The 13,359-nt window shown below is 47.3% G+C and overlaps 1 protein-coding gene across 1 annotated transcript in view; it reads right to left on the bottom strand.

Moving 5' to 3' along the window:
* Positions 1 to 640: 640 nt before the first annotated feature.
* The window catches only part of LOC124593681 (odorant receptor 43a-like), a 32,816-nt gene continuing 20,097 nt past the window's right edge, over positions 641 to 13,359 (bottom strand). The window contains exons 2-3 of the mRNA XM_047131982.1: positions 11,897 to 12,725; positions 641 to 770 (exon numbers count right to left, since the gene is read on the bottom strand). Coding sequence (XP_046987938.1) covers positions 641 to 770; positions 11,897 to 12,725 — 959 coding nt within the window. The remainder of the gene's footprint in view (positions 771 to 11,896; positions 12,726 to 13,359) is intronic.

The raw sequence follows: 13,359 nt of genomic DNA, 5'->3' as shown, positions 1-13,359 counted from the left end.
TTCAAAAAATGGTTCAAATGGCTCTGAGCACTATGGGACTCAACATCTTAGGTCATAAGTCCCCTAGAACTTAGAACTACTTAAACCTAACTAACCTAAGGACATCACACGCACCCATGCCCGAGGCAGGATTCGAACCTGCGACCGTAGCAGTCCCGCGGTTCCGGACTGCAGCGCCAGAACCGCTAGACCACCGCGGCCGGCCACGCCTTCTGGTGGAGGTGGCAGTTTCTACTTTGACGGAGAAAGTCCTATTCGTGAGATAGCTCTTGATCAGCTTAACTATGCTCCCGGGAAACCCTTGTGTGTACAACTTGTAGAGTAGCCCTCTATGCCATACTGAATCAAAGGCTTTGGCTACGTCTAGTAGCACTATCCCGCAGTAGCCTCTTTGGCTGCTTCAACCATTCTCATGACCTGTTGTGGGGCAGAGTGGTTCTGCCGGAACCCAAATTGAAAATCCGGCAGAATTTGCTCTCTGGTAATATGTTCTTGTATGGGTCTTAGCAGAAGGCGCTCATAGATCTTGCTGAGAGTTGGCAAAAGGCTAATCGGCCTGTACGTTTCTTCACAGTGTCACAGTTACTGCATAGACTAGTAAGTCTGGTGACAGTACCGAGTGCTGTTTTGCTAAGACGTCTCAATATCTCACACGTAACTTTGTACTCACAAATGTTATCTGGTACAGCGTGACACACACTGCTACCACGCTGCACAGGAACTGCGTCAACGACACGGGGCTCATCACGCTGTCCAAGAACTCCAGGTACCTGGAATCCAGACAATGAGACATCGTCAGTGTCGAGGATAGCATTGTTCCACCAACTGTGGAAGGGATTCTTATTCTTAGTCTAATACCGCAGTTTACAATAAATAATGACTGATTTCATTCGACTGATGACCGTGGGAGGTATCTGAAGATGGTGACCGTCGCCTGAATTCTGTGATCTATCATTAGACTAAAGAACTTCTTCACAATCGGAAGATATATAGTAAACGCGTTTATATGAGCTGTAGAGAAAAGTTAACGTCACGGGAACGTCGAAGACAGGACTCAGCTGCAAGCCGCAGCAAGTCGGAAGTGTAAGGGCTGCTGTTAAAATTACCAGCTATGCTGACCAGAGGATGTGTATCCATTGGTTTCTGATACCAGTACACCATGTGATGCGCCCGTATGATGATGGCGAATGCAATCTGGCAACGTTCGTTCTGTTCCGAGCCTCCACACACGGATGCGCGTATAGTGATGCTGTACATTTTCACTGTGAGGCAGGCAGTAGGATTCTGTTTTTGACGGGATCGTTGAGTGATTGAAATTTGAATTTTCGTGATCAGAAAATCGAGAGCTGTTGTTTTAGTTTGAAATTTTCGAGAGATGTGGACTGCACGCAGGAAACAGACTCTAGTGTATTGTAGGATTCTGTTCTCTAAAGGAGTAATTTGGACTTATTCACATTCGCTACCAGAGAACAAAAACTGAACTTAAGCTGCCGTGTTACGAAAGCTATCCTCGCTAAGTATTTTAGAATCAGTTTGTGCAGTAGAAATGTGACATAAGCCGAACAAACTTCTATTTGAAAACTTGCAACCAAGTGCAACTATAACATTTATTTGGCCAGCATTTTTTGTACCTACAGGATCTGGGCGTTTCTGAAAATGAATAAACTGCATTATTCGTTCAAGCTGCGGGCGCCGTGTCGCCTGCGCTTGGAAGCTGTGGGTTATTATTTGGAAGGTAGATCTTATTACGCGAATCTACAGATAAGAAAAGGGATAAATGGATGAATGTGTGATCTAACCATACATCAGCGACGAAACATCGCTGTTCAGTTAAGGAACAAGCACCCGTATGTCAGACCAACAACATATAATGTGGAAATGTAGACGACGATTCGACAAAAGCATAAACGAAAGGGCGGAAAATATTTGCAACTGACATCCGTTTATTCACTGAATAAGAAACGGGGAACTGTAACGATATTACTGCTTTGCTGTAAATGACCATGCTGTTACGTCAGCCATTATGATTCAGTGTCGATGAGATTCCGCTTGTAGCGTAATTTGATACCGATTGCCGCCGATTCATATAACGCGTGACTCTTGTGATTGAAAAGATATGAAGACATTGCACTAGGAGTAAACAGTAACGGTTGTGTTTTAATAATGTAACGCATACTGACAGGCAGTGACTACTAAGTCTAATTTATTCCGCTGGCGATCATAACACCATCTGTACCTACACAATAAAAAGAAAGAGTAACTGCATACTGGCGTCCAGCTTTAAGATTTAGCGCTGGTCCAGGATAGTCATCATCAGTACAAAAAAACATTTGTTGAGTCATTGTGCTCTGCACATTCCACACATTCCATTATCAGAGTGAATCGTCAGGCAACTGCTATTAACTGCTTCTGTAGAGTACCGGTACACTGGCAATTGTTAGTTATTCGCTTATATTATGCATTAAGGGCAGTCCTTACATAATTACAGCGAAATCCATTACTTTGGCAAAAAAGAAACACTTTCCCAGTGTTATTATTTGGCTGTTAAGCTGTTATTACTTACTGTACAATTATGTCAATGTACCGAAAATAGTTGAAGGAATAATACCATGCTTCCGGTCGTTCTGCCGAGCTGCTGTTTCCATTTTCTGTACAATATTTGCTTCCGTCTGGAACCGCGCTGCTGCTACGGTCGCAGGTTCGAATCCTGTCTCGGGCATGGATGTGTGTGATGTCCTTAGGTTAGTTAGGTTTAAGTAGTTCTAAGTCTAGGGGACTGATGACCTCAGATGTTAAGTCCCATAGTGCTCAGAGCCATTTGAACCATTTTTGTACAATATTTAGACAGCCAAACCAGCAGCGTTCGTCAGATACTTTGAGTTGGGATGTTAACCTTTCTGGACTCCAACCAAGCTGTGAAATATTGCTGGTTCACTCCGCTATTTATAACAGAGTTCGATTCCCGACACCCACTACGATCTTTGATGTTCTTTTTATTATTCAGAGCTCCTACTGCATACCATCTGGCAAAATATCTGAAACGCATTCTCAGCAAATATGCAAATCTCCGCTGACTTCGTACTTCGCCTCAATCAACTGCGGCTCCATGATACGAATATTATGTTCATTTCGATGAGAACTCCTTCTTTACAAGAGTTTTGCTTTCGGGTTCCTTGGAAATAATCGTGGAAAAGTTCGACTGTTGCTTCAAAGAACTTTTTTGGCACATTCTGGCATCTACAGGTTTCCTGTTCGACGGAAAATATTATGAACAAACCGGTGGCGTAGCGGTGGGTAGTACTTTATCGCTTGTGAGGGCGAACCTTTACAGAGAGGAGTCTGAAGCAAATGTACTAGAATACGCCAAGTTAAAACCGAAGTGTTTCTATCGATACGTGGACGACAAGTTTGTGGTGCAGCTATATGGAATGGAAAACCTTCAAGAGTTCTTGGAACATTAAACTCTATCTACCGCAACATAAAAGTCGCGATGGAACTTGGAAAAGGCCATTTACCTGTCCTTGACGTGTTAACTGAGAGAAGAAAGGATGGATCCCTTGCTCACAGTGCATATAGAATACCTGGACACACTGATCTCTATCTCCACGCCTCGAGCCATCACCATCCGTCACAAAAAAATTCGGACTTTGATACACAGAACTCAAACGCTTTCAGACAAGGAGAGCCTCGCCGAGGAATTACAACCACTACAAATAGTTTTCCGAAGGAACGGGTAAGTAGATCATCAAACTGAATGCGCGATGCACTCAAAATACCGAAACCTGAGAAAGAGGTTCAGACTGAGATCGAGAAAGAGACACCAAAACTCACTTAACTGGCTTATGCTCCCTTCACCTCAGATAAAAGGTATTCTTTGTAACAAACAAAATTATTGGGAGGGCATCCACAGCTCAGAGGCATTACAAATAACAATAACAACACTCAACACTCAATTGTCATTCAAATCATCATTAAAAATCCAAGAATGATAAGCTTTTCCAAAGACTGAATAGCTGCATGAACGTGCTTTATTTGCAACTACCGGTTTCTCGTCAGTAAAGACCACTCTTTGGGTGTATAACGTTTATATTTGCATAAAACAGATGGACAATTAAGGAGTCCCAGCTTTCGGGAAGTTATTCGCGTTAAACGTCAACCCACAGTGATGGGTTATCCTGATAAAATTGAACACACCCAATAGATGCTTGCAAAAATGTACACAACATGACTGCTGAATGAGCCAGGCCGCATAACACGACGTAGGATACATTATTAGATCCGATAAACAGAAACGGAATAAACCAATGAAGTAAAACTTAAAATCCTGGGTAATGCATGTACTTCTGCCGTATTGCTAACGGGCCGATGTGGTGCAAGCATTCGATTCGAATGTGGCATGTCTTACGTGGGGCAGACTGTCACAATAATCGAGGAGAGATGCAAGGAATATCGGCGAGCGAATGTCACCGAGCACTGACTCTAAAGTAATCACGAAGTGAAATACAATGAAACCGGTATCGTGGTACAAACGACAAGTATCTGGACAGCATAACTGAGGAGTATGTCAAAATAAAGACGTCAGAAAACCTAATAAACAGGGACAGAAGTTTCAATCGAAATATCGCTTGGGGTTCGGACTCGATTTATTAAAATCTCGCCGACCATCACATCCACCAGAGCTCGAAAACGCAGGCGGAATTTACGATTCACGGAATATCAGTGCGAGCTCTGAAAATTAAAGGAGCATGGTGGGAGTCGAGACTCGAATTCTGCTGTGAATAGCAGTGTGAGAGCAACATCAGTTCACAGTTTGGTTGGAGTCCAGGCAGCGAGCACACTTGACAGCAAAACTAGCAGCACCTGAAGAAGGCGGTTGAGTCGGTCGTCGAAATACTGTGTAGCAAATGGAAACAGTGTCTCTGTGAAACACCCGGAAACACACAATTAATCAGTCATACCGAGAAAACCAGACAGATCCCTTGAAGGATAGCTATGACGAACTATTATGTAACTGTTGCCGTAGATACTACGAACATTTTTAATAGTGGTCTGGAAACTGAGAATCCAAACATTTAAACACACTCCTGGAAATTGAAATAAGAACACCGTGAATTCATTGTCCCAGGAAGGGGAAACTTTATTGACACATTCCTGGGGTCAGATACATCACATGATCACACTGACAGACCCACAGGCACATAGACACAGGCAACAGAGCATGCACAATGTCGGCACTAGTACAGTGTATATCCACCTTTCGCAGCAATGCAGGCTGCTATTCTCCCATGGAGACGATCGTAGAGATGCTGGATGTAGTCCTGTGGAATGGCTTGCCATGCCATTTCCACCTGACGCCTCAGTTGGACCAGCGTTCGTGCTGGACGTGCAGACCGCGTGAGACGACGCTTCATCCAGTCCCAAACATGCTCAATGGGGGACAGATCCGGAGATCTTGCTGGCCAGGGTAGTTGACTTACACCTTCTAGAGCACGTTGGGTGGCACGGGATACATGCGGACGTGCATTGTCCTGTTGGAACAGCAAGTTCCCTTGCCGGTCTAGGAATGGTAGAACGATGGGTTCGATGACGGTTTGGATGTACCGTGCACTATTCAGTGTCCCTTCGACGATCACCAGTGGTGTACGGCCAGTGTAGGAGATCGCTCCCCACACCATGATGCCGGGTGTTGGCCCTGTGTGCCTCGGTCGTATGCAGTCCTGATTGTGGCGCTCACCTGCACGGCGCCAAACACGGGTACGACCATCATTGGCACCAAGGCAGAAGCGACTCTCATCGCTGAAGACGACACGTCTCCATTCGTCCCCCCATTCACGCCTGTCGCGACACCACTGGAGGCGGGCTGCACGATGTTGGGGCGTGAGCGGAAGACGGCCTAACGGTGTGTGGGACCGTAGCCCAGCTTCATGGAGACGGTTGCGAATGGTCCTCGCCGATACCCCAGGAGCAACAGTGTCCCTAATTTGCTGGGAAGTGGCGGTGCGGTCCCCTACGGCACTGCGTAGGATCCTACGGTCTTGGCGTGCATCCGTGCGTCGCTGCGGTCCGGTCCCAGGTCGACGGGCACGTGCACCTTCCGCCGACCACTGGCGACAACATCGATGTACTGTGGCGACCTCACGCCCCACGTGTTGAGGAATTCGGCGGAACGTCCACCCGGCCTCCCGCATGCCCACTATACGCCCTCGCTCAAAGTCCGTCAACTGCACATACGGTTCACGTCCACGCTGTCGCGGCATGCTACCAGTGTTAAAGACTGCGATGGAGCTCCGTATGCCACGGCAAACTGGCTGACACTGACGGCGGCGGTGCACAAATGCTGCGCAGCTAGCGCCATTCGACGGCCAACACCGCGGTTCCTGGTGTGTCCGTTGTGCCGTGCGTGTGATCATTGCTTGTACAGCCCTCTCGCAGTGTCCGGAGCAAGTATGGTGGGTCTGACACACCGGTGTCAATGTGTTCTTTTTTCCATTTCCAGGAGTGTACCTGTAAGGTAATCGAATGGTCACAGCGACATACGTTCATGTGAGGGACCTGGGTTCGACTGCTGGGATTGGTAGGGACTTTTCCTTGGTTAAAGGACAGGACCGAAGAGCACTAACCCTCGTGATGCTACCTGATTGAAAATTATGTATTGCGTCAGAAATCAACTATTAGATAGGACACCGAGTATTTGTGGAAAGTACTTTTGCATTTTGCGTTGTGGCATATAACGAAGCGAAATACGCTTTCATAACAATGTAGTCTAAAAGGCCCGACAAGTGGTTTAAAACGGATGATAGAAACAACACGTTTATTCTTCTTCAAAGCGATCTCCATTAATCGCAGTACACTTTAGACAACGGTTATAAAGTGGTTGAGAGTGATAAAACCGGTCTCCTTTGAAATACACTGCTGAACAGAATTAAAGGAACACTTTTTCAAAACCGTGTAATTGTCTCCACTGCGGCGCATAGATTAGAAATTATGCTCAAAGGTGCCGAACACCTTCCTCCGTAATGGTGGAGAGAGCGCCCTCGTGCTCGACGTCACTTCAAACTGCAAGCTGCCGACACATGCGAAAAAAGAACCAGAGTTCAGAGGTTCATGTGAGGTGTAAGGTGGGCTAGTGATGCCATGTTGGCACACAGTTTCGCCACTATTCTGCCCAACGCCACGGCGGACGTGCCACACGGTGCGAAGGTCGACACAACGCTTCTTACCCATATTTGACAACTTCTTTTAACGCTTCTACGATGGAGGTCAGAACCGCCAAGCTCAGAGTTGAAATCACGCGGTTTTCTTGTGAGTGGCCGAGGAAAACGTTTCAGACACGCTGTCGCTCAGAACGGACACGAAGAGGCCTCAGGGTATATCTTAAAGAGCGTCAATGAAACCGCCCCATTTCTTGGAGCGTTCATTATCATATATTTCGCGATATAAAATGACAGTTCGCATATCAATGAGCAACAGGGCGACGTTCTTGACAACCTTTGACGTTGCTGACTTCGTCGAACGTTTCCACCACTCTCAAAGGACGTTGTGTGGCTGCATCCCAACTGAACGCAAAGCACCCCTGTGGATTGCAGGGCGGCCGGAATTTTTGTTCTCGTGTTGAAGATGGAATCACCAGGAACCGTCCAAACCATTCGACGAAATTTGAGCTTGATTCGAAGCAGTAAAGGGTGCCTATACTTTTTTTCAGACACATTTTAAAAATCATCCTGTGCAGCGACAACTTGTAAAGCAGTCCTAGGTGCCTGCAGGCAGGCAGCTGGACTCGGAAGAGCGTCAAGGGGATGGGACTACCTTACAGTTTTTCTCTACAACACCAAGAAAACAAAGCATGACTGGATTGACAATTAAATCGACACCCTAGCTGCAGCAGGCGTTGATATGTACATCATTGGGGACATCTTGAAAATGTGTGCCCTAAGTGGCACGAGTAATGAGTGTGATGGGCAAACATCTGTTAGGGGCACTACGAATGCGGTGGTGTGGGCATGTTGGGAATTTGGATCTCATAGGGAACATGCAAGGGATAAGTCCCTGTAGATGCACTGTCCTCTGTGCTCTCGGTGGCTCAGATGGATAGAGCGCCTGCCATGTAAGCTGGAGATCCCGGGTTGGAGTCCTGGTCAGGCCACACATTTTTAACATGTCCCCAATGATGTACACTCCTGGAAATGGAAAAAAGAACACATTGACACCGGTGTGTCAGACCCACCATACTTGCTCCGGACACTGCGAGAGGGCTGTACAAGCAATGATCACACGCACGGCACAGCGGACACACCAGGAACCGCGGTGTTGGCCGTCGAATGGCGCTAGCTGCGCAGCATTTGTGTACCGCCGCCGTCAGTGTCAGCCAGTTTGCCGTGGCATACGGAGCTCCATCGCAGTCTTTAACACTGGTAGCATGCCGCGACAGCGTGGACGTGAACCGTATGTGCAGTTGACGGACTTTGAGCGAGGGCGTATAGTGGGCATGCGGGAGGCCGGGTGGACGTACCGCCGAATTGCTCAACACGTGGGGCGTGAGGTCTCCATAGTACATCGATGTTGTCCCCAGTGGTCGGCGGAAGGTGCACGTGCCCTTCGACCTGGGACCGGACCGCAGCGACGCACGGATGCACGCCAAGACCGTAGGATCCTACGCAGTGCCGTAGGGGACCGCACCGCCACTTCCCAGCAAATTAGGGACACTGTTGCTCCTGGGGTATCGGCGAGGACCATTCGCAACCGTCTCCATGAAGCTGAGCTACGGTCCCGCACACCGTTAGGCCGTCTTCCGCTCACGCCCCAACATCGTGCAGCCCGCCTCCAGTGGTGTCGCGACAGGCGTGAATGGAGGGACGAATGGAGACGTGTCGTCTTCAGCGATGAGAGTCGCTTCTGCCTTGGTGCCAATGATGGTCGTATGCGTGTTTGGCGCCGTGCAGGTGAGCGCCACAATCAGGACTGCATACGACCGAGGCATACAGGGCCAACACCCGGCATCATGGTGTGGGGAGCGATCTCCTACACTGGCCGTACACCACTGGTGATCGTCGAGGGGACACTGAATAGTGCACGGTACGTCCAAACCGTCATCGAACCCATCGTTCTACCATTCCTAGACCGGCAAGTGAACTTGCTGTTCCAACAGGACAATGCACGTCCGCATGTATCCCGTGCCACCCAACGTGCTCTAGAAGGTGTAAGTCAACTACCCTGGCCAGCAAGATCTCCGGATCTGTCCCCCATTGAGCATGTTTGGGACTGGATGAAGCGTCGTCTCACGCGGTCTGCACGTCCAGCACGAACGCTGGTCCAACTGAGGCGCCAGGTGGAAATGGCATGGCAAGCCGTTCCACAGGACTACATCCAGCATCTCTACGATCGTCTCCATGGGAGAAAAGCAGCCTGCATTGCTGCGAAAGGTGGATATACACTGTACTAGTGCCGACATTGTGCATGCTCTGTTGCCTGTGTCTATGTGCCTGTGGTTCTGTCAGTGTGATCATGTGATGTATCTGACCCCAGGAATGTGTCAATAAAGTTTCCCCTTCCTGGGACAATGAATTCACGGTGTTCTTATTTCAATTTCCAGGAGTGTATATCAACGCCTGTTGCAGCTAGGGTGTCGATTTAATTGTCAATCCATTCCAGAGAAGCTGCACGGTCATCAATGGTACCTGTTCTTTCGCGAACAGATACTACCTTCATACATAGACAAAACATGACACTCATGAGCTAACAAACAGCGTAACACGCACGCATAAAGTAGCTCCAAGGCTGTTGCGTGGCTAATAATATGGAAGCATACATAGCCACTATGCGGTTGCATTGCACAATCCTTAAGTCAGTCATTTAAGGGTGCTACAAACTAGTCAAGGTCAAACGCTACTGCAGCAACGGATAATGGACTCTGTTGCTTCAGTAGCGTTTGACCTTGAGTTGTTTGTAGCTCCCTTAAATGACTGACTTAAGGATTGTGCAATGCAACAGCATAGTGTCTAATGTATGCTTGCATTTTATTAGCCACGCAACAGCATTGGAGCCACTTCGTGCCTGCATATTACGCTGTTTGTGTCATGTTTTGCTTTCTTAGTGTTGTAGTTCTCTAGGCCACTCTGGGATGGTCTTTGGTCTCTCTGGGTTCTCTCGGCTCTTTTATCTCTCTCGACAGCAAATAAAAACCCTACTGATTTTTAAAACCCTCACTAAAGGTGGGCGGACGCCACCGAGGTTTTGCTGAACTGGCGGGTCTTAGAAGGACCATTTGAAGTTTTATCCGCGCCTGCGTGAATGTCGTATCCCTTGCGCCATCTCTGCCACAGGATCACACGAAACAGGAGGGCTGAAAAAGAATAAGCACCCTTTGCCGTTTCGGATCACGTTCAGATTTCGTTGAATGGTTTTGAACGGGCTCGACAAGAGAGCAAAAATGCGGTCGCGCTGCACTCCAGAGTGATGCGATCACCTTCGATGAGAGTGCAGCTCCATAATGTCCTTTAGCAGAATTCATACGTCCGACTATGTCAGCAGAGACAAATGTTGTCAAGAACGTCGCCATGTCGCTCACTGTATCGCCAACTGTCGTTTTCGACTGCGAGAGTAGTGGTAATCAACTCTCCGAGGAAAGCAATGGGTTCATTGACGCCCTTTACGCCCATCCCTGAGGCCTTTACGTGGCCATTATGAGCGGCGGTGTGTCTGAAAAGTTTTCCCTGGCCACTCACAAGAAAACAGTGCGATTTCAGCTCTAGGCTTCGCGATTCTGAACTCTATCGATGATGCGTCAAAAGAAAGGTGAAATGTGGGTAAGAGAGGCTGTGACGACCTCCCCGTTGTGTGACATGTCCGCGGCGGCGTGAGCAGAATTGTGGTGAAATTTTGTGCCAATGTGTCGTCATTAACCCACCTTACACGTCACGTGAACTTTCGGCTCTGGACTTTTTTTGGATGTGCCGATGCCTTGCTGTTTGAAGCGTTGTCGAGTTCGAGGGTGACGTCTCGGGGCGCCACGCTTTTTCAGCGTTATAGGAGACGGTTGCAGGCACTTTTGACCAAAATTTCAAACTTATGCCTCGCAGTGGGAGACAGTTACAGAGTGTCGAAAAAGTGATCCTTTGATTCTATTGCACAGCGTAGATCAAAGATCTGTTGTCACGTTGTTTCAATATTTATCAATGTATAATATTAACAGGGGAGCACTGTGACGGAGTCACAGTGGCAACACTGTTTTTACAACTTTGAACATGGCAGACGTTTGCAGCAACCGCATACACAAATTTGAAAAATATGTAAAAATTTGCCAAACGGTTGCATAGGTTTTCTATATACCTTCACCAGGTTTCGTCACCTGCAAACGTCAGCCGTGTTCAAAGGTGTACGCTTTTTATCCACCCATGTATCAAAGGCTGTCTCAAAGTACAAAGACATCAGAAAGATGATCCTTACCTTCTGATGAAGTCACTCTTAGAGGTGACGAAACCTGGTCAAGGTATATAGAAAACCTATGCAACCGTTTGGCAGATTTTTACATATTTTTCACAAAAAAAACACTGTTTTTGTGAGGAGACAAGAAAGTTGGAGGGAGACTTTTGCTCACATAAGGAGCTGTAAAGAGCGTAAATTAAATTCATTTAGTATCCTATAAAAATATAGTGCATATTGACAACTAACATTTTGGAGTCTATGGAAGGCTTCCAAAATATCTTTGTTTTCTAATATTTGTAGCGGTACTCTGCATTTGGAACTCTTCAGCTACTGAATGCACGAAATCACCACAAATTTTCATATTGTAAGGCTTATTAAGACTGTTAAGCTTAGGGCTCACTTAGTGACATATTAGAGTTAAGCTGCGTGCTAAGGAAAACTTACGTAATACATAAAATTAAACCGGTAAACTTGCCTTATTATTGCTTGATGGTGTTTCACACACTCGCACAATTCGATGTACATTCTGGTAGACTCATTGACGTTCTGCTCTTTATTTCGACTGAATCTGTTGAGATTGAATCCAGTGCACGTGGACGGCTGAACCTGGTCTTCTGCTGACTCCTCCTGTCTCAGCTGTGTCAGCCGCATGTTGAGGATATTGAGCTGCCCCGTTACGTGGCTCATGATCGAGGCGAAGAACATATCCATGCCGAAGCTGGAGAAGTTCCAGTAGAAAACGGTGTGGCACTCCAGCAGGTAAATGAATGAATACCAGACACGGTTTCCCTTGTGGAGGCCGGGGAGACTGACCAGTGGCATCGGGTCCTCCCTGCTGTCTCGTGGTACGGGCGAGACGAGCGGCAACACGCACCACATCTGCCCCAGAACGCTCATGTACGTCAGGCAGCCAATCGTGAGCCGCTTGGTCTTCCGGCATACCTCCTGGAAGACTGCCATGAGGGTGTCATCCCTCTCGCAGTACGGCCGCTGTAGTGCTACGAGGTCGTTCAGGTCGCTCACCAGCCGGCTGTATGTGTCGCCGTGTTTGAAACAGTGCACCATCTTGTAGACTCCGTTGAAGCAGCATACTGCAGTCACGACGGCGTAGGTGATCTCTGTCATGTCCCCCCACAGCAACCAGATCCTGACGATGTCCAGCCCTATGATGGTGAGCAGGCTGCCACAGACTGAGGCGAAGTACAGCGGGAACACGTAAGGTCGCCAACCACTTCGGGAAACTGGCCGCCACACCCCGCCGAATCGCAGGATCTTCACATTGCGGCGTAAGACGTCGTCCCAGGCTGAAAAATACAAGGGTTGCACACTTTACAGAGCTTAAAAGGTGTACCACACGACTTCTGAAGCAACACTTCAGAACTGTTAGATTTGGACGAAATAATATTAATAAAAAACAATAACTCTTCACTCGAGGTGCTCTTTAGAGGATTTAGTAGGATATAACGAAACTGCAAACCGTCAGAGAAATAGCGTGCTTAAAAAATGCTATTCCTCCGACACTGTAATTTTATTTCAGGGAACAAAATTCATATCAGGTTCAAGTAACGGAGAAATCAAGGCTTTGCTGATGTGCAAAGCAAGAATTGTCACTTTTTCACTATTTACAAGACAGTATTACAGAATTATTTCAAAAGTAAATTGACTAGCACTAGATAAGAGATACTGATATCCTCTTGGAGAAATATTCTACAAAATTTCAGGGCTATTCGTCAGTGACGTCGTAGGGTAAGGAGTCAGGCAGCAAGTAGAACGTTTTAGTCCATCTAAGTAGCGTACTCTGATCACAATTGAAAGCGCCATGACCATTAACGACAGGTGTGCACACTCGAGTCTCAGGCTAGGATACGTGCTTCATGTGTGACAGAAGTTGCACACTATTTCAGTAAGGTGTCAAGGCGTACACTGCAACTCGAATGC

Source organism: Schistocerca americana, chromosome 1 (assembly GCF_021461395.2).
Source record: "Schistocerca americana isolate TAMUIC-IGC-003095 chromosome 1, iqSchAmer2.1, whole genome shotgun sequence".
NCBI classification, from domain to species: Eukaryota; Metazoa; Arthropoda; class Insecta; order Orthoptera; family Acrididae; genus Schistocerca; species Schistocerca americana.
This window is presented reverse-complemented; position numbering and strand designations above follow the sequence as displayed.